The sequence below is a fragment of the Rattus rattus genome, chromosome 1 (assembly GCF_011064425.1).
Source record: "Rattus rattus isolate New Zealand chromosome 1, Rrattus_CSIRO_v1, whole genome shotgun sequence".
Classification (NCBI taxonomy): domain Eukaryota; kingdom Metazoa; phylum Chordata; class Mammalia; order Rodentia; family Muridae; genus Rattus; species Rattus rattus.
Genome location: NC_046154.1, coordinates 185,061,266 through 185,080,452, shown reverse-complemented (window position 1 = coordinate 185,080,452; position 19,187 = coordinate 185,061,266). Strand labels below are relative to the sequence as shown.

Genomic DNA, 19,187 nt, shown 5'->3' with positions numbered 1-19,187 from the left:
ACCAGCACAGATTGTCACAGCAAAGCAATGGTGTGTCTGGTCCCTTGACGATCCCAGCTGATGTTTCATCGGCACCTAGCCAGACACCACAGATTCTTCACGCAAAGGCCCTGTGGAGTCTTTGCTCTCCTCTGACACTTTACAACAATATCTGTGTTGTTCTCCACATTCTTATCTTCTGTGTTTCCACAAAACAGCTCACCAAGCTTTGAACACCCAATGGCTTTACTATTCTAAAGTTCCAAGCCCTTCCATAATCCTTCCCAAAACACGTGGTCATGTCGGTCACAGCAATACCCCACTATCTTGGTCCTAGTTTCTCTCCTAGTTAAGGTTAATATTGCTGTGATCAAATACCATGATCAAAACAAAAGGCTTTCTTTTCTTTGGCTTACATAGCATATCTTAATCCATCACTAAAAGAAGTCAGGAGGGAAACTCAAGCAGGGCCAGATCTTGGAGGCAGGAGCTAAGGCAGAGGACATCAGGTATGTTAACTTTTACTGGCCTCCTGGCTTGCTCACCATTGAATTGCTCACCATTGGTTTGCTCACCACTACTTTCTCAGCTTTTCCTTTTTTTTTTTTTCTGTCTTTCTGTTCTGCCCACCTCCCTTCTCCTGCAACTGCATTCATGTTCTCATTCTCATTAGGAAATAGAAGACTTCTAATAGATAACAAACAAACACAGAAAAATAAAATAAAAATATCAGGAAGCAAAAAATGGAAAAAAAATGTATCATATCAACGTTGGACACAGCAACCCAACGAGAGGAAAGAGTCCCAAGAACAGGCAGAGGAGTCAGATTATGACTCATTGTTAATCAGGAATCCCATAAACGTACTAAACTAATAGCTGTGATGAATACACAGAAGGTGCAGATACATGTAGGCCTGCTTCCGTCTTTGTAAGCTCACATGAGCCTTGCTTAGTTGATTTAGAGGATCTTGTTCTAGTGTCCTATACCCCCTCTGACTCTTACCATCTTTCTACTTCATCTTCCTCCGGATTCCCTGGAGGATTCGATGATGACCTCCAGCTTAGGCTCTCTGTATAATGTCTGCCATCCTTCTTTCTTACAGAACACAGGACCACCAGCCAAGGAATGGCACCACCCCACAAGGGGCTGGGCCCATTGTCACAATCACTAATTAAGAAAATGCCTAACGGTTTTATCTACAGCCTGACCTTATGAAGGCTTTCTTGTTTCAGATGATGTTAACTTGTTTCAATTTAACATAAAGTTATGTAGCACAGGGTACCTACTGAAGACTATTGAAGAGGCATTATAAACTATGATGATACACTGTGAATCCCAAGCACATGGAAGCATTTCTTCAATTATTAAAATTTTAAAAAAATGAATATATAATCACAGTGTTTAAAAAGTTTTATTTATATTTCTGCCAAAAGAATGGACAGAAGTACACAGATTTTCAAATCCCAGTTTCTCAGATTCTTCCATTTATATACCTGTAGTTATGAGGTCGATTAGTTGTAGTCATGTTTTTTTTTTTTTTTTTTTTTTTTTTGTACATGGTGTGTAAATTTATGCTTGGATTATTCAAGTGCTGATTTTTCTTTCCCTGTATCTTGTATCAATCTGGATAGGGCTTTGTAATACTTATACTTATCTCCTGTCTCAAGTTTGTATAAATAATTCTTGCCATTTATTCTTTGCCTCATCAATAAATGCTGGTCAACCCATAGCTGGGCAAAAGAGAGAATAGGGTATGTCATCCACCAGGCAGAATGAGGGGGGGAGGGGAGAGAGAGAGAGAGAGAGAGAGAGAGAGAGAGAAAGAGAGAGAGAGACGGGGAGAGCGAGAGAGGGAGGGAGGGAGGAAGGGAGGGAGAGAGGAGGGAGAGGAGAGGAGGAGGGAGGAGGAGGAGGGAGAGGAGAGAGAGAGAGAGAGAGAGAGAGAGAGAGAGAGAGATCATGAAAACACACCTGAAGTCTAAAGAGCTAGATCAATAGTAATAATATACAAATATCATGGGATGGAGGTAGCCAGATTAGCATAGAAAGTTAAGGTAAATTATTTAAGTGCTCAGCTATTGAGGTGCCATTTTCAATAATTCTTGTTTACGTTTGTGTTTGTTGAGGAGTAGCATAAGGTAAAGAAATACAGCCACAAGATTAATTTATTGCTACATTTAAACTAAAGGTATTTCATTTAGAGTTAGGAACTAAAACCAAGAGGAAGGACGACCAAAGTGCAGATGCTTCAGTCCTTTTTAGATGGGGGAACAAAAATATTCATAGGAGGAAATACAGAGACAAAATTTGGAGTAGAGACTGAAGAAAAGACCATCCAGAGACTGCCCCACCTGGGGATCCATCCCATATACATACAGCCACCAAACACAGACAATATTGCTGATGCTAAGAACTGCATGCTGATAGAAGCCTGCTATAGCTGTCTCCTGAGAGGACCTTCCAGAACCTGAAGAATACAGAGGTGGATACTCATAGCCAACCATTGAACTGAGAATGGGGTCCCCATTGAAGAAGTCAGAGAAAGGACTGAAGGAGCTGAAGGGGCTTGCAACTCCATAAGAACAACAATGCCAACCAACCACAGCCCCCAGGGACTAAACCACCATCCAAAGAGTTCACATGGACAGACCCATGGCTCTAGTTGCATATGTAGTTTAGAGAATGGCCTTGTTGGGCGCCAAAGGGAGGAGAAGCCCTTGGTCCTGCCAAGGCTGGAACCCCCAGTGTAGGGGAAGGGAGGTGGAAAGAGGTGGGTGGATGGGTCGGGTAATACCCTCATAGAAAAAGGGGAGGGGAAATGGGATAGGGGACTTATGGACAGGAAATCAGGAAGGTGATAACATTTAAATGTAAATAAATTTTTAAAAATCCAATTAAAAAAATAGAAAAAAGAATTGTTTTTCCTATTTCAGTAGATTCACTTTGAGAATTAATCTGATGAAAACTATATTTTGAGTAGAAAATAACATGGAGCTGTGTGTTATCTAAATAAAGAGAAAATCGTATGAAATTTGGATGATACATCATGAGACAATATTGTCACATGACAATTACAGCTTAGTTACACACTAGTAGTTGATGCACTGACTGCATACTATAGCTGGCATATGTCATCATTTATGTTATCTGTCATTAACTAGAACATCATTTGATGGTTGATGACAGTAGATGCATGCAGATACATACGTATATATGCGTGTTAAAAGTAGAAAAGTGTTTGAGTTATTTACTCCTGAAAAACTTACTTCATGTATTCCTTTTATTTGGAGTCCAGCAGAACAAATGCCATTATATATTTTTGCGATATATATATATATATATATATGTGTGTGTGTGTGTGTGTGTGTGTGTGTGTGTGTGTAAAAATTATTATATACATTCGGTTTTCATAATCAAATCCATGTGACTATAATTTTTGAAGAAAGGTATATTTCTAATAGCATCATGTAAATGAATGAACAATGGCAAATTTTGTGTTCTTTTCCTTAATGTGCTTCTGAATGCAAATCCCTTGTTCTAAAGTGATGGGCGGCACACTGACTGACTTAACAGAAAGGAAAAGCAAGTGATGTTTTTATTTTATTCTCATATATAGCTTATGAAATTGTCATAAATTATTCACTATTAACATTCAGCTTAAGATTTCAACAAAACACATGGAGTATTTTTAAAATGGTGGTTTTAAATAAAAACGGTTCAGTTGTCAACTATCAGATCTGAAGGATCCCTTTGCAAACTCTTTTGAGTAACTCAGTTTCCTTGGCAGTTGAAGAAAGGATGAAACACCCATTTATCTGCTCCAACAGCATCAGCGAGGAAGGGCTTGCCTTACCATTCAGTAGGAATCTAATGCTATTTGCTGTCATTCTGTCACTATTTTCTTAATCTCTGGGTTTTAAAACCTCTTGGCACTTGCAATTATGCCACTTTAACTACCTGATTCATGTGGTCCTAAGGAGCTTAATGTCCAAAAATAGAACGGGTTACAAGCAAACTAATAGATTCCTGTGAGTTTTAATCCCAGTTTATGCAAATATTTAAATAATTTTCATCTAATTAAAGGTCCACTTATTTATATTCTCTGTCTTATGCTTGAAACACAGAAACCATTTTTCGATAGTGGCCAAACAGACTACTGATATCCTTTACCTGTGTCAAAACTACATTGCAAAAAGCAAAAAGTCCTCCTTCTAAAGGTGAATGAATGATTGGATGGATGAATGGAGTTCAGTGGCTTCCTGTATTTGATTCCGCAATGTTTCATTATCAGAAGTATGACTAAGATTATTGAGGGAAAAAAGAAATCAACTGCTAAATCAAAAAAAAAATTATTACCAAGAACATTTTTTATTAATACTCTGTATGCAATAATACTTATAAGCTTATAAACTTCAAAACAGTACCATACAAAATACTTTATATGTAGTTTAAATTGTGCATTGTATGTACCTTGAGCATATAAATTAAATTGTACATATACTCAAATTAACAGCAACTAATAGAATATCATATATATTACAAATCCAACACTAAAATTTAAAATAAAAAAATGGAAGAAATAGATAAAAACATCTCATTAGTTTACCATTACATGATTTTATTTTTCAAATTCTTACCAAATGAATCAACCAGTAAGCGCTTGCATTTAAAAGAGGTTATGTGTGTCGTACCTTTTCATGGACTTTCTGGCCTGGTTCCATCCCGTCAAGATGTTCTGACTCTGTGGACCCCTCACTTGATACCATTTTTCTTTGAATATGAACATTTTGCTCACGCAAGGCAACAATCTGCAAAATAAAAGAATACTTCCTTTAAAAGATAATTTTCGTTAATATGGCTAATGAAGGTGGAAATAGGATTGAAGTGCAAATATTAAATTTAGCTACATTATTATTTCAAAAATGCCATTATATAATTTAGGTCATCATTTTAAATAACACTTTGGTAAATTCAAAACATTTCTCTTTAAAATTTAAAGTCGCCACAAATGTTACCTAAAGAATTTATTTTCCATTTGTAAATAGTCCCTAATTGCAAAATTAGCTTTTAATTTTGGTGTTACAACAATTCTTGCTGTGATTAATTTAAAAATGTACAAGAAATATACATAAAATAGAGGCTGAAAAATAAATGATTATAGTTTCATTTATTTAATCTACAGAGATAGCCTGTAGCAAATCTGTGAGCAGGTTTTACACAAATTTGTAGATGATCCATACTACTATATTTAAATCTGATTTACAGTGGTTATTTGGATGGTCATTTCTCTTCCATATTTACGTAATTGAAAAATAAATCAGCAGTAAATTCTCGTGCTTTCCAGCTCAAATTTATGGCACGATATTCTAACAGAGAAATAGGTTCTCAAGCAACTCCAAATGTGATCCAAATAATAAGCCGAGTATAAAATATTATTCTAATATTTTCAAATGATTTTTACAATATAATTACTTACTATATAAAATAAAAATATACATGATGGTAATAATAAAATTTAATGGAATCCCTTTTTATGATTAATCTATATGTTATGACTAGATCCAAAACAAATCCATTTCTGTGATATTTTGTATGTGATAAATACTGAATTGTACAAAAGTATTTCTAAATTAAGTTTGAGTAATTTATTTTATATTGTGTTATTCAGTCTTGTGTCCTCAATTTATTTTCACACATTTAAACTTTTAACAAATTGGTTTTTTCTCTTTTTGTCTTTTTTAAAAATTTACTCTTTAATCTCTTTATATAGTCCAGACATTATCCCCATACCGGATGAACTTCCTAATGTTCCACATTCCATACCTCTTCCCCTCCCCACCCCACCTGTCTCCAAGTCTCTCCAGAGTTAGGTGGACTTTCTCTGCGTCTAGACCCAGCAGTCCTCTGCTGTTTATGTGATGGGGGCCTCAAATCAGCTGGTGAATGCTGCCTGGTTGGTGATCCAGTGTCTGAGAGATCTCAGGAGTGTAGGTTAATTAGACTGCTGGTCCTCCTACAGGTTACCCTCCTCAGCTTCTTCCAGCTTTTCCCTAATTAAACCACAGCAGTCAGCAGCTTTTGTCCATTGGTTGAGTGTAAATATCTGCATCTGACTCAACTGCTTGTTGGGTCTTTCGGGGGGCAGTTTGTAAGCACACCATAGCATCAGTAATAGTGTCAGGCCTTGGAGCCTCCCTTTGAGTTGGATCCCAATTTGGGCCTGTCACTGGACCTCATTTCCCTCAGGCTCTTCTCCATTTTTATCCCTGCAGTTCCTTCAGATAGGAACAATTATGATTTAGAGTTTTTGACTGTAGAATGCCAACCCCATCCATCCACTTGATGCTCTTTATACAGGGACTCTTCAAGTTCCCTGTCCCCACTGTTGTGCATTTTATCTAAGATCCCTTCCTTTGAGTCCTGAGAGTCTCTCATCTCCCAGGTCTCTGGTAGGTTCTACTGGGTCTCCCTACACCCTACCTCTGGATGTTGCCTGTTTCAGTTCTTTCTGCTGGATTTCAGGGCTTCAATCCTGTCCCTGCTCCCCATACATGATCACGTTCCCCTCTTCCCCTTGCTGTCGACTTTCCCAGTCAGGTTCCTCCCCTGCTCCCCACCTCCTGTGATTGCTTTCTTCTCCTGCCCAAGTGGGATTGAGGCATCCTCAGTTGGGCCCTTCAGCTTCTTAGCCTTCTTGAGTTCTGTGGATTGTATCCTGGGAATTCTATATTTTTTTGGTTAATAACTTATTAGTGAGTACATACCATGCATGTCCATTTGGACATCCTGGTGAGTTACCTCATTCAGGATGATATTTTCTAGTTTCATCCATTTGCCTGCAAAACTCAGGATGTCCTTGTTCTTAATAGCTAAGTAATAGTCCATTGTGTAAATGAACCACATTTTCTGTATCCTTTCTTCTGTTGTGGGACATCTGAGTTGTTTCCGGATTCTGGCTATCACAGAAAAGGCTGCTATGAACATCGTGGAACACATACCCCTGTGGCATGGTGGGATATCTTTTGGGTATATGCCCAAGAGTGGTATTGCTGGGTTTCTGATAGATCTATTTCCAATTTTCTGAGGAACCTTCAGATTGATTTCCAGAGTGGTTTTACCAATTTGCAATTCCACCAGCAACTGGGGGAGTGTTTCTCTTTCTCCCCATCCTCACCAATATGTGCTATCACCTGAGATTTTGAAGTTAGCCATTCTGACTGGTGGAAGTTGGAACCTCAGGGTTGTTTTGATTTGCTTTCCCCTGATCACTAAGGACTTTAAACCTGACTAAGTACTTCTCAACAATTTGAAATTTCTCTGTTGTAAATTCCCTGTTTAGCTCTGTACCCCATTTTTTGATTGAGTTGTTTGGTTTCTTGGTAACAAGCTTCTTAAGTTCTTTATTTATATTTGGATATTAGCCCTCTACCGGATGTGGGGTTAGTATAGACATTTTTGCAATCTGTAAGTTGCTGATTTGTCCTATTGACTATGTCCTTTGATTTACAGAAGCTTTCCAGTTTCATGAAGTCCCATTTATTAATTCTTGATCTTAGAGCCTGAGCCATTAGAGTTCTGTTTAGGAATTTTCCCCCTGTACTAATGAATTCAAGGCTCTTTCTGACTTTCTCCTTCTGTTAGATTCAGCAGATCTGGTTTTATGTTTAGGTCTCTGATCCACTTAGACTTGAGCTTTGTGCAAGGTGACAAATATGGATCTAATTTCATTTTGTACATACACACTGCCGATTTGACCAGCACCAATTATTGAATATGCTTTCTTTTCTTCCTCTGTATATATTTGGCTTCCTTGTTAAAGGCCAAGTGTGCATACGTGTGTGGTTTTATTTCTGGGACTTTAATGCTATTCCATTGATCGACATGTTTGTCTCTGTACCAATACCATGCAGATTTTATCACTACTGCTCTGTACTAGAGCTTGAGGTCAAGGATGGTGATTCCCCCAACAGTTCTTTTATTGTTAAGAATTGTTTTTGCTATTCTGCTTTTTATTTCTTACTTTTCAAGAAGAATTTGAGATTTGCCGTTTTCATGTATTTGAAGAATTGTGTTGGGATTTTGATGGGGGATTGCGTTAAATCTGTAGATTGCTTTTTGTAGGATGGTTATTTTTACTATGTTAATTCTGCCAATCTATGAGCATGGGAGATCTCTCCATTTTCTGAGATCTTCTTTGATTTCTTTTTTGAGAGACTTGATGTTCTTGTTACAAATCAAGTTATTTTAAATATCATTTTGTCTTCTTAGAATTCTTTCTATATATGTTATGAAAAGTGACCACATATACTCTCTGACACTCCCTAAATTTCTCCTCAAATGGCTGGCTCTCAGCACCATGTTGTATGGTCTTGACTTGTCTCCTCTTCTCTCTCTTCTCTTCCTCTTTCATTTTGGCTTTATTGTTCTTCTAAGTTCATTTGAACTGCCACCATAAGTAAGAGCATGGGACCATCTACTGGGGCATGGACCTTATATTACTGGCAACAAAAGAATGGCTGGGGTGGGAGTGCTGGCTCAGGAAGAGATAACTCAATTCCAAGAACTCACGTCGGGTTCTTCCCAACAACCTATATCTCTGGTTCCAGGAAGTTTGACCCCTTTTGTTGGCTTCTGGAGGTAAGTGGGAGGCATGTGATACACAAATTTAATATCAAACCCTCACACTCATATAAAAATATATAAAACTTCACTTTTATGTTTGTGTATTTAGGCTAATTTCCATGTATTTATTAAGTCATATAAATTCCAAATGTATCTTAAGGCTTAAAACAAAGAAAACTATATGAAAACATAAAGAACACGTAAATAGATGAGTGAATTAATTTTCCGTTGTAAACATTTTTTAATTTGAAAACTACCATACACATGGATGTGATACTACATTCTTTTTAATTAATTACTTAATATTATATCCTGATCATAGACTTCACCTTTCTTCCCAAGCCCCTTCTCACATAGCCTCTTCCATCATCCCCTATCTTCTTTTTCTCTGAGAGGGGGCAGTCAGATGCCCCTCACAGTACTATCCCATTCTGATGCTTTAAGTCATTCCAGGACTAGGTTTATTTTTGTCTCAGGCAAAGCAGCCCAGTTAGGATCCACAGGCAAGCAAGAGTCTGAGACAGCAACTGCTTCAGTTGGGGGACCCACATGAAGACCAAGCTGTGCATCTGCTACATATATATCAGGACAGATGGGGTGCTAAGCCTAACCCCTCTATGCTCTTTGGTTGGAGATTCAGTCTCTGGGAGCCCCAAGAGTTCCTATAACCTCTGGATCCCTCAATCTTTCTTCCAACTCTTCCACAAGATTACAAGTGGGTCCCTTGTAATATTTGACTATGAGCCTGTGTGTCTTTTTCAGTCAGCTGCTGTGTGAAGCCATTGAGAGAACAGTTGTGTTAGGCTCCTGTCTGCAAGCATAATAGAGTATCATTAATAGTGTCAGGGATTGGCTGCTCACAAGATGGGTCTCACGTTGGGCCAGCCACTGGTTGTTCATTCCTTCAGTCTCTGATCCTTCGTCCTTTGCCCCTGTACTTCTTATAGGCAGGACAAATTGTGAGTTGAAGGTTTGTGTGTGGGTAGGGTGACACTACTTTCAAATGTTATAAATTTCAAAATTTTCACAAAATATACATAACTTTTGTTTCCATGTAAGTCAACATTTTCAGCCACTACCATGAAAATTACAATTTTTAAAAAAATCAAGACTTTAAAACAAGACAAAGACAAGAATTTAAATAATTTCAGCCAGTGGTCTAAAATTTCATAATTTTATTCTGTTCTGTTTCTGCAAATAAAAAATTTCTGTAGAGGGCTATGCGAGTGACCTTTTGTCAATTGAATTAATTATTGGAGTTAACAAGATGTCTCTTCCTTTTGCATTACAGAAAGCAAGATATTCTTTCCTACCAATTTAATTTTGGAGGCTAATGTGCCTTGAGGTGGGAGAACATTGCCTAAGGAATGCTTGTTGATTGAGATACTTCCTGCTTTTTTAAAGAAAAAATTGCCCATTGCCTAAGAATTGGACCTAAGAGGTGACTAAGGAACCAATTGGAGACACACACTATATAATGAAAATCAGTCAGTGCTCTCAAAATACTTTATGATTCCTCTCACTCATAAAACCACTGTTGGAAGGAACACTAAAGTAGGTCCATGCTACTCATTACTGAATAGCATCATCTCTTCCAGACACAATGAATCCAATGGGAGGAAGCACTTCTGTCAAACTCACTCCTTATCCAGTTCTTGACAAACTTCAGAAAGTGCAGACTACACACTAGGTGCAAACACTTTGTTGAATTAATTTTTTAAATTAGGGATAATATTATCATTAAATTTTAGTAAATGATTAACATTGAGTTTTCTTAGTGAGAAGTGATATATATATATATGTCACAAAATGGCCAATCTTACATTAGAACAGATTAAAGAAATTAAGATACCTAATGGTTCCAAGAATGAGATGTGGTTATATAAGTACCTAACATGTGGGAATTTAGGTCCAGAAAAGTGAAGGAGAGGGGTGAGACCTTGAAGTGCAGTTTAGAACAAATCTTATACTGTTGTAGATGAAACATCATGTCAAATTGTCAAGGGCCTAGAAGAAGAAGGTGATAGGGAGCCTAGATTTTAGTGATCACTTGAGTGGTCTGAATCACAATGCTGGAGTTAATGTCTTTGTTAAGGTAGTTTAAATAATGAACTACATACAAATGGGAAGCAAGGTTTTGGAAGTAGAGGAAAGGCTGTGTTTATTTTAAGACAGCTGAATAGGATTCTCTCCTTGTTTTAGTGCTTTGTGAAAAGAAGAAGTAAAGAATTCTGTGTTGATATTTAATAGAAGAAATTTCCCAGCAAAGCATTCAATGTGTGAATGCTTTGACTTACACAATGTGTAATCTCCTTGACTGATTAAAGTAAAATGTCAGAATACAGAGGTACATTCCAAACTTATAACCCAACAGTAGGAAATAGAATTGGAAGATTTTTAGTTTGACCAAGGCATCATAGATATCCTGGACTCTCCAATCTAAATAGTCATTTGTGCAGGTCCAGTCTTGGAGAGCTATCATGCAGTATACACAGTTCCTGGAAAACTCATAGAGATGGTTGCCCCATACCTTGATAATCCAGCCTTTATAGAACTGTGACAGGGTATGTATCCAAGATAACATCCCCACATAGAGATTTATTATTGGTTTTCTTATTGGGTTTGAATTTACATAGGGTCTGTTACTCTTTTATTTTGGATTGGGAAATATTTGATCACCATGGCATTGTGGGTACACTTAACTTCTTTAATTTTATAGGCTTACAGCCAGAGTAAAATTTGCATTAGTATAAAATACATGTTTATGTCTCACATTTTCAATTATTAATGTATTTATTTTAGTACAGTCATATTGGATAGATTTTTTTATTTTTATTATTTTAATTCTTCTCTCATACAATACATTATGACTGTATTTCACCAGCTCTTCATTCCTCCCAATCTTTTCTCACCTTTCCTCTACCCCATATCCATTCCTCCTTCATTTCCCTTCCTACATTTTTTTTCGGAGCTGGGGACCGAACCCAGGGCCTTGCGCTTGCCAGGCAAGTGCTCTACCACTGAGCCAAACCCCAACCCTTCATTTCCCTTCCCACAACAACAGGTCTCCCAGGGATATCAACGGATCAACTGAAAGCATAACAAGATACAATAAGACTAGCATGGACTACTGTCATCTGAGAAGAGTGGTCCTCAATTAAGAAAATGCCTTCCTAAAATCAGGCTATAGGGAAGCTTGTAATGAATAGTAATGTTGGGAGAGACCCAGCACATTGTGGATTGTTCCTTCCCTGGGAAGACTTGTAGAGGGATTTTAATCCAGCAAAATGTCAAAGGGTTCCCATCCAAAGACCTTATGTGATCCAGCCAGAATGTAGACATGCCATGAATTACAGTATGATCTGGCTAGAATACAGACAAATTGTTTGTATACATATTTAATCTCTATTAATGAGGTAAGGTTACTTTGTAGAGGGAAACAGCCATGTTTGAATATGGTTACTAATTGAGGGGCAGACAAAATGATGAGTCAGAAAGATTTGGTAGAATGAGTCAGAGATAAGATGTACACAACTCGGGTTGGGGATTTAGCTCAGTGGTAGAGCACTTGCCTAGTAAGTGCAAGGCCCTGGGTTTGGTACCCAGCTCCAAAAATAAGAATAAAAAAAAAAGATGTACACAACTCACGCAGGAACATCACAGGAAAGAGAGACTATAAGAGTAAGAGAGAGAGGAAAAAGGTGGTGTGGTATGTGACTGGTATATTGTATGGTCGTTTTACTGGCATAGTTTGTTACATAGACAGTTGCAGAGAGAGCAAGCTAGACATAGGTGCAGACAGAATGAGCCAGAGAATGAGAATGAGCCGGAAGATTAGAACAGATCGCCAAAGTGAGCATAAGGTCAATGAGAGCAATTCAGGCAGAAGCAGAGAGAAACTGGATTGAATCAGTCAGCTTGGAAGATTAGATTATATGGAGGCTAGAAGCTTCCAGGCCTAGGCCTAGGGATAATTAGAACAGAGAAGGAAATGTTCTAAGTTCAGCCCAAGTCATAGTCACATAGCTTCATTATGACTCTTATCTCATCCCTTCTTCTGAGGAAATAAAAGCTTCATTTACAAAGGCTTAGCAAGCCTTGTGGTGCAAGCCAGTACACAACACCCCTCCATAGACTCTGTTTCAGCTGCTGCATTCAGATTTCTTCCCTGTTTGAGTGTCTGTCCTGATTTTTTTCTATGATAAACACTATTGTGAAATTGTAAGCTAAATTAAGCTAAATAAACTCTTTTTTTCTCCAACTTGCTCTTTGGTCATGGAGTTCCATTGTATTAATAATAACCTAAACTAGGACAAGGGCCCCATAAAATCTAAGCAGGCCTCCAAATAACTAGATAGTTGAGGATGTTTAAACTCCTAACCCTCTTGCTTAGAGCTTAGAGCTGAGGTTTGCACTATGCACCATCATTCCCAGTCTTACCTGACAGTGGAAATCTAATCCTGGGCATTGGGTATGCTAGGCAAAACATTATACCAACTCATTCTCATCTCTTCATCCATATACAGTTTACATGATACTTCCATGAGGTATGGGATGAAGATATTAAAGTTAATATTGGGATGACCCAGAATACTGGTTATATTGCAAAAAATGATAATCTAACATTGCACGAACTGTAGGACAACTTGAATAGTGCTATGATGTTAATGTATGTGTCAGCCCACAACACTTCGGTTAAATATTCATGATGATAGTATTGATTTATGAGCCTTTAGGAAGTGATCAAATGATGAAAATGCTGGTGTCAAAAAATAGGATTGAAATATTATCAAATGGGTTCAGTGAAACAAGGTAGGTCACCTTGCCTCTCTGCCTTTTTACTGTGTGACAGAAAAAGTGTTTCCAGTGTCATTTGGGATCCAGACTGGGCTGTCACTCATTACTTTCCCTTAACATTGTTCTCTTAGATCTTCCAGCATCCAGAATCATCACAAACAAGTCTTTGTTCTTTATGCACTACCCAGACTTGGAGATTTTGTTATGGGCTGATATAAAATATAAGTAGGAAAATGCTAGTATTTATATTTTGCTCCACAGATTGAATCTATTTTGCTATGTTGCCTAACATGATGCTGCACTTTCAGTAAACTATTAAATCAGCCATAGCTAATACACAGTCTAGTTGTGGAAAAGAAACATGATCCCCACACACATACACTCACAAGTTCTGACATCCTCTCACTCTGGACTATTTTGTCGATTATATAGTTTAGACTTTTGTGCATAGAAATGCAAGAAATGTATTTAAGATATAAATATAATGAAATTAAATTTTAGTCTATCTCTAAGAAGTGCTAAAATATTTTCAGGTATATTGCAGATTAGGTGGCCAATGCATTGAGCATGGTGTATTCAAGTTCTCAACTCAATAGTTTTATATTAGATGAAAAAGTACGCTTCTGAGAATATCTAAGAATTTAATTATTTCCATAGATTTCTGGAAATAACACAAGAAAAGCTATACATACCCATACACATACAAAATCATTTTCATTTGATTTTCCATTTTTATTACATTGAAAATTTCATGTATAGAACATTTTCATAAGATTTTATAAGGAAGGCAAGCATGAATTTTTTAAATGTAATTCTAGTTAAAGTAAATTCCTAATTAAAACTACTAGGTGACATACATTAAACATTATGTGCCTTGTACAGGATATAGAAATTTTAATATACATATTATATATTCTTAATTAATTTTCCTATAATGTTATAGTTTAGGGCTTTATTTTTGCTTATAAGAAAACTAGTAGAGGGTAAACGGGAAAACACATATCTACTTCTACAGTAAACAATATATCATATCTAATTTTCTAATCTATGCACAATTATTTCAAAGTTTGAGCGTTTTATGCATTACTTTTTAGTGCTTTTGAATAGCTAATGGAATGATTCTCCCTAAATGCAGTGCAAATACTTGCCTGGGTCAGGACCACAGTTCTCTGTTCTGAGAACAGAGTAATTTACCTCCTTACTCCTGGCTAATAATTTGAGATATATATTTTGTAACAAGTTTGCATATGTATAGACTTCTTATAGTAAAAAATAATAATTCTGCTTACATTACTCAACATATTTACTTATAATTTCTAGGTGTCCTCTAAAGCATTTAATCTTGAAATTTTCCAACCTATTTTTGAAAACTAAATTTCTTCCACATGAACCCCACAGCTAATTCTACAGGGATTTTCATGCTCAGAGTTTCAAATTCATATTATTTTCTTCACCAGCTTCACAACAATTTTCAGGCTGCACACCCATGTGATTCACAGTGATTCACTTCATCTATTTTTATTTCAAAATCCAAGAGTGAGACATATGAACTCTCACCATATCAACACGTAATCAGGTTCAGCATATTCCGTGTTTTAATTCTAGCTGAATTCCACGATTAGATAACACTGTGATTGCATTAAACAAAAACACTATAGTAGAATCAGCAGACCAGTAAAGTGTACCTGAAGCAACGACTGTTTCAGTCTGGGTTGTCACCTGCATTTGGGAACCCCTAAATGTTGAGACACATTCAATCAAACAGAATTTACAGTCCTAAGCAGTAACCATTTCATTCTTTGTTTAGGGGAGAAGAAAAAATTTATAAAAACCACAGAGGCATACATATTAAGATTGTGTGAACGCCTTTCTGTGATCTGTGGAGAGTGATCAGTTCATATACTTTTAAGTACGTATGGTTAGATTTTGAAAATCAACTCTACCCTGTGATTGGCTTGAGATGAGAACCCAAGAAGGCCTGGGTATCCTATAAGTCAGGGAAAGGTTATCACATAAACAGCATAGTTAGCCTATCTATTTATGTTAATGAGGGCTCGCTCTAGATTATCTTGAGGTTTTTATCACTTAGTCTACCTCTCCTCAGACTACAAAAATTTATTTAAAATTTCTCTCTTATTCACTTTTGTTTACCCAGGCTCTATATTTCCTATACGGATTAACTCCAGTGCTAAACTTCAGAAGCAAATATCAGATCGTTAATGGTTATTCGTGAAGGCGAAATATCGTACCTGCAAAGTATGCGAAGTTACCTACTGCCAAGTTTACAACTGAACTGGTTTCATTTAGATGTAAAGAACATAAAAAATAATTTTTTGACAAAGAAATGCAGTTTTAGCACCTGACAGTCATAAACAAACAAATACAGTTAAATTTTTTTTGAAGATTAAAATCATATCTGTTTGTTTTGTGTGTGTATATTTGTGGGTGGGTACACGTGCTACCATCCGTTGTGGAGGTCAGAGATCAGGTTGTGTGAGTTTGTTATCACCATCTATCATATGGATCCCAGAGAGCAGATCAAGCTCAAGTCATCAGGATTGGCAGCTGGGCCACCTTGCCATTCCTTAAAAGCCTTTTAAAGTAACACCGTACAAGCACTGCGTTGTAAAAAAAAAAAAATTACAAATTTGTTCTTCATTCTTGTTAATTTTTAGGTGAAATCATTTCAGTAACAATAAAGTCTCAGATATGAGCTCATTTTGTAGTGGGTGCTTATGATAACTGCTTTCAATAATAGGTGTGTTTTTCAAAGTACACATTGATAAGATTTCGCATAAATTGAAATTGTCTAGCACAGTGACTAGTATATCCACCTAATCACTAATTTAATTATATTTTCTCATACCCAGCTACTGAGCTACACTTTATTTCTAGTATTGAGATAACTACCCACTATTTACACTAGAAATATGATTAAATATTGGCAATTTTGTGAAAGGCTTATACGACTACATAAAACACAGTATTACAGAGCTAATACAGTATTACAGAGGCTAGCGAGAAGGCTCGGTGGTTAAATCACACACTGCTCTTACAGACGATGCAGATCAGTTCCCAGCACCCTCATGATGGTCCCTAATCTTAGGTAACTCTATCCCATGATCTGACATGTTCTAGACCATTGTGGGGACCAGCCTTCTATGCAGACAAATCACTTATACATCATAGACATAAAATGAATAAATCTGAAGAAGAAAAACACGAAAAAACTAAGATCGTCTAGAAAAATTAAAAGCAGTTTTTAGGGCACAGTAAAGAACTTACCGTGCGTTCTCAGCTAGCAGTGGCGGGCAATGACATTAGTATTAAAAGTTTACGGAACTGTTAAATGTTGTTAAGTTCAAGAATTAATTCAAAAAAATAGAAGAGAAAATAAAACTGTGAGTCCTTGTTTTCTAAAAGTAGGAGTGGTATGAAAACACACATTTTTTTATTTTAGTTTTTCGCGGTTTGTGATAGGATCACACTACGCATAGGTGGCTACTTTCAAACTTGCCATGGCATTTATGATTCTGCCTGTCAAGTGCTGGGATGACAAGAGCATGCTACAACATCCAGCTAGAGAAGCACTTTCAACATTATCTACTTAGCATTGTATGCAAAGAAGCCTCCATTTAAAATATAAGTACACGAGAGAATGAACAAGGGACAGAGTATTCGTTGGGGTAAATAAGAGGTCCAGAGAAATGCATTCTTCATTCCTGTAAACTTGAGTGGCAGGAGCAACGTGGGGAGTTCAGTGCTGAGTTGTGAGAAGGCTAGCTGCCACACAGCTAAAGGTTTTGAATCACATCAAGTGTATTCTTCAATCTCCTAGAGGGTTCCCTGGCTAGTAATTTATCCCCTTTAAGAAGCATACAGCAGAGTCCCAATTTTACAAAATGAACTTTGTGTTCACCAGTGGAACTGAAAAATAGAACTGATTAGATGTCTTGATTTTTATCGAGTTATTTCTTAGCAAGGAATGGGATCTTCATTCAGCTACACTCCTCGGGAACCCCCATGGATCCTCTTGTATTCTGAAGCTACAGAGAATAAAATATGCTGAATTGGTTTTGCCTTTAGCTCAGGACAAGAAGACAGCTGATTATACATGAAAAAAAAAACACAAAGAAGCATAATTGAGGGGACCAAGTTATGCGGAGAGAAACAGGAAAATATCCAGTGGGTTTATAGATCATCACAGTGCAAACAGAACGCATATTCTGTGAATAAGATTCCCTGACTTCAACAGTCTCAGAAAATATTTATTTTTAAATGGTGTGAATAAGAGTTCCTTTGAAATTTGCTTTTTGTATGCTAGGTACCATAAAACACTTTTGGCAAATATTGATTATGAATTAAAAAACTATTTTTATATATGCCTAATCACGTCTTCATCTTCTGGTTATTCAACTCTGGCTGGTTTGCTGAGGGGAACTTTTGACAGCTTAGAGTGAACCTTCTGTTTTAGAACCAAACACACTTTAGTTCTACTAGCAAATGTTAGCACCCGGTAAAATGTCACATTAATGCCAATCTCTGTGATGATAGACTTGCTCATTACTGTCTTTCCCCTTTCGGCTTCATAAAATATGACCTCCTCGGGCAGGCATGGTGAGGACTGTAAAAAGGCATATTGGTTATGGTTTTGTTCTGTTTGCCAATCAAGGCAGACCTGAGGAAATAGCAGGCAGTGTTTTAGTGCTATTGTTTTTAGTCCTATTGTAGCATGTGAAAGGGCCTAAGGGAAAGAAAGTGTTTCCTTTCCGTGTGCTTGAGAACTACTTGAGCAAAGTGTAGGGAGCAGAAACAATATCCATTAGTCATCGCTGCATGTGAAAAGTAAGTCAGGGAGATGAAAAGGATTTATGCACATGGTCCCTTCCTTAGAAATAACAAAAGCCTACGAGGCCCATTATTCTGAACAATTCCTTTTAAAATAATCCATTTGCTTGGGTTCCAATGGTAACTATTATGTGCTATGTGCGTATGCGTGCATTTCAATTTTACCTTTATGTCAGTTTAAAGTGTGTTCACACGGCAGAATGTCACTAGGGGAAGGGAACAGAGTGGTCCTAATGACCTTATTTAATGCAAAAAAAGAAAAAGAAAGAGAAATAGTCTCAGAAAATGAGCTATAAACTCCTTTTCTATTGCCAAGAAATTGTCATTGATACAGTTGCATTTTGGGAGAGATTCCTTGGGTTTTTCTTTTTCTTTTTCGAAAGAGGTTACAATGTTAATTATATTGTCCAAGAGAACAGTTACATTCACAGTATCATTAACAACTGTGATAGTTATCAAAAGGTTCTTTTGTTCTGAGGATCATTTTCATTTTACTACATTAATGCATTAAGCCATTTAAATGTTACAACATACTTGGGAGATGATACCTATTATGTCTGAGGTAATGGACAAAGGCAAATAAGGAAGCTTTTCTTGCTCATGGAATGACAACCACCATGGGAGGAGAGCTAGTAACTCTGAGAAGGGACTACGACTCTTGTTCGGTGTGTGTTTGTCACATTCCTTCTTTTCAATCCTTTCTCTTCACGGTCGCATATACTAACAGCAATTGTTTTAGTTTTAGTTTTCTTGGCTTTTATATGTATTTACATTTCAAATATTATCCCCTTTTCCCTGTCTTCAATACCTCCTCCTCCCTCCCCTGCTTCTCTGAAGATCTCCCACTCTTATCCACCATTCCAACCCCAATGCCCTGGCATTACCCTACATTGGGAAAATGATCCTTCACAGGACCAAGGGTATTTCCTCCTATCGAGGC

General features: G+C 37.0%; 1 protein-coding gene across 18 annotated transcripts in view; it reads right to left on the bottom strand.

Annotated features, from left to right (window-relative positions):
- Positions 1-19,187, bottom strand: part of Ppfia2 (PTPRF interacting protein alpha 2) — a 460,024-nt gene that overhangs the window by 115,729 nt on the left and 325,108 nt on the right. For all 18 annotated transcript variants that reach the window (XM_032911955.1, XM_032911963.1, XM_032912051.1 and 15 more), the window contains one exon: positions 4,672-4,788. In XM_032911955.1, coding sequence (XP_032767846.1) covers positions 4,672-4,788 — 117 coding nt within the window. The remainder of the gene's footprint in view (positions 1-4,671; positions 4,789-19,187) is intronic.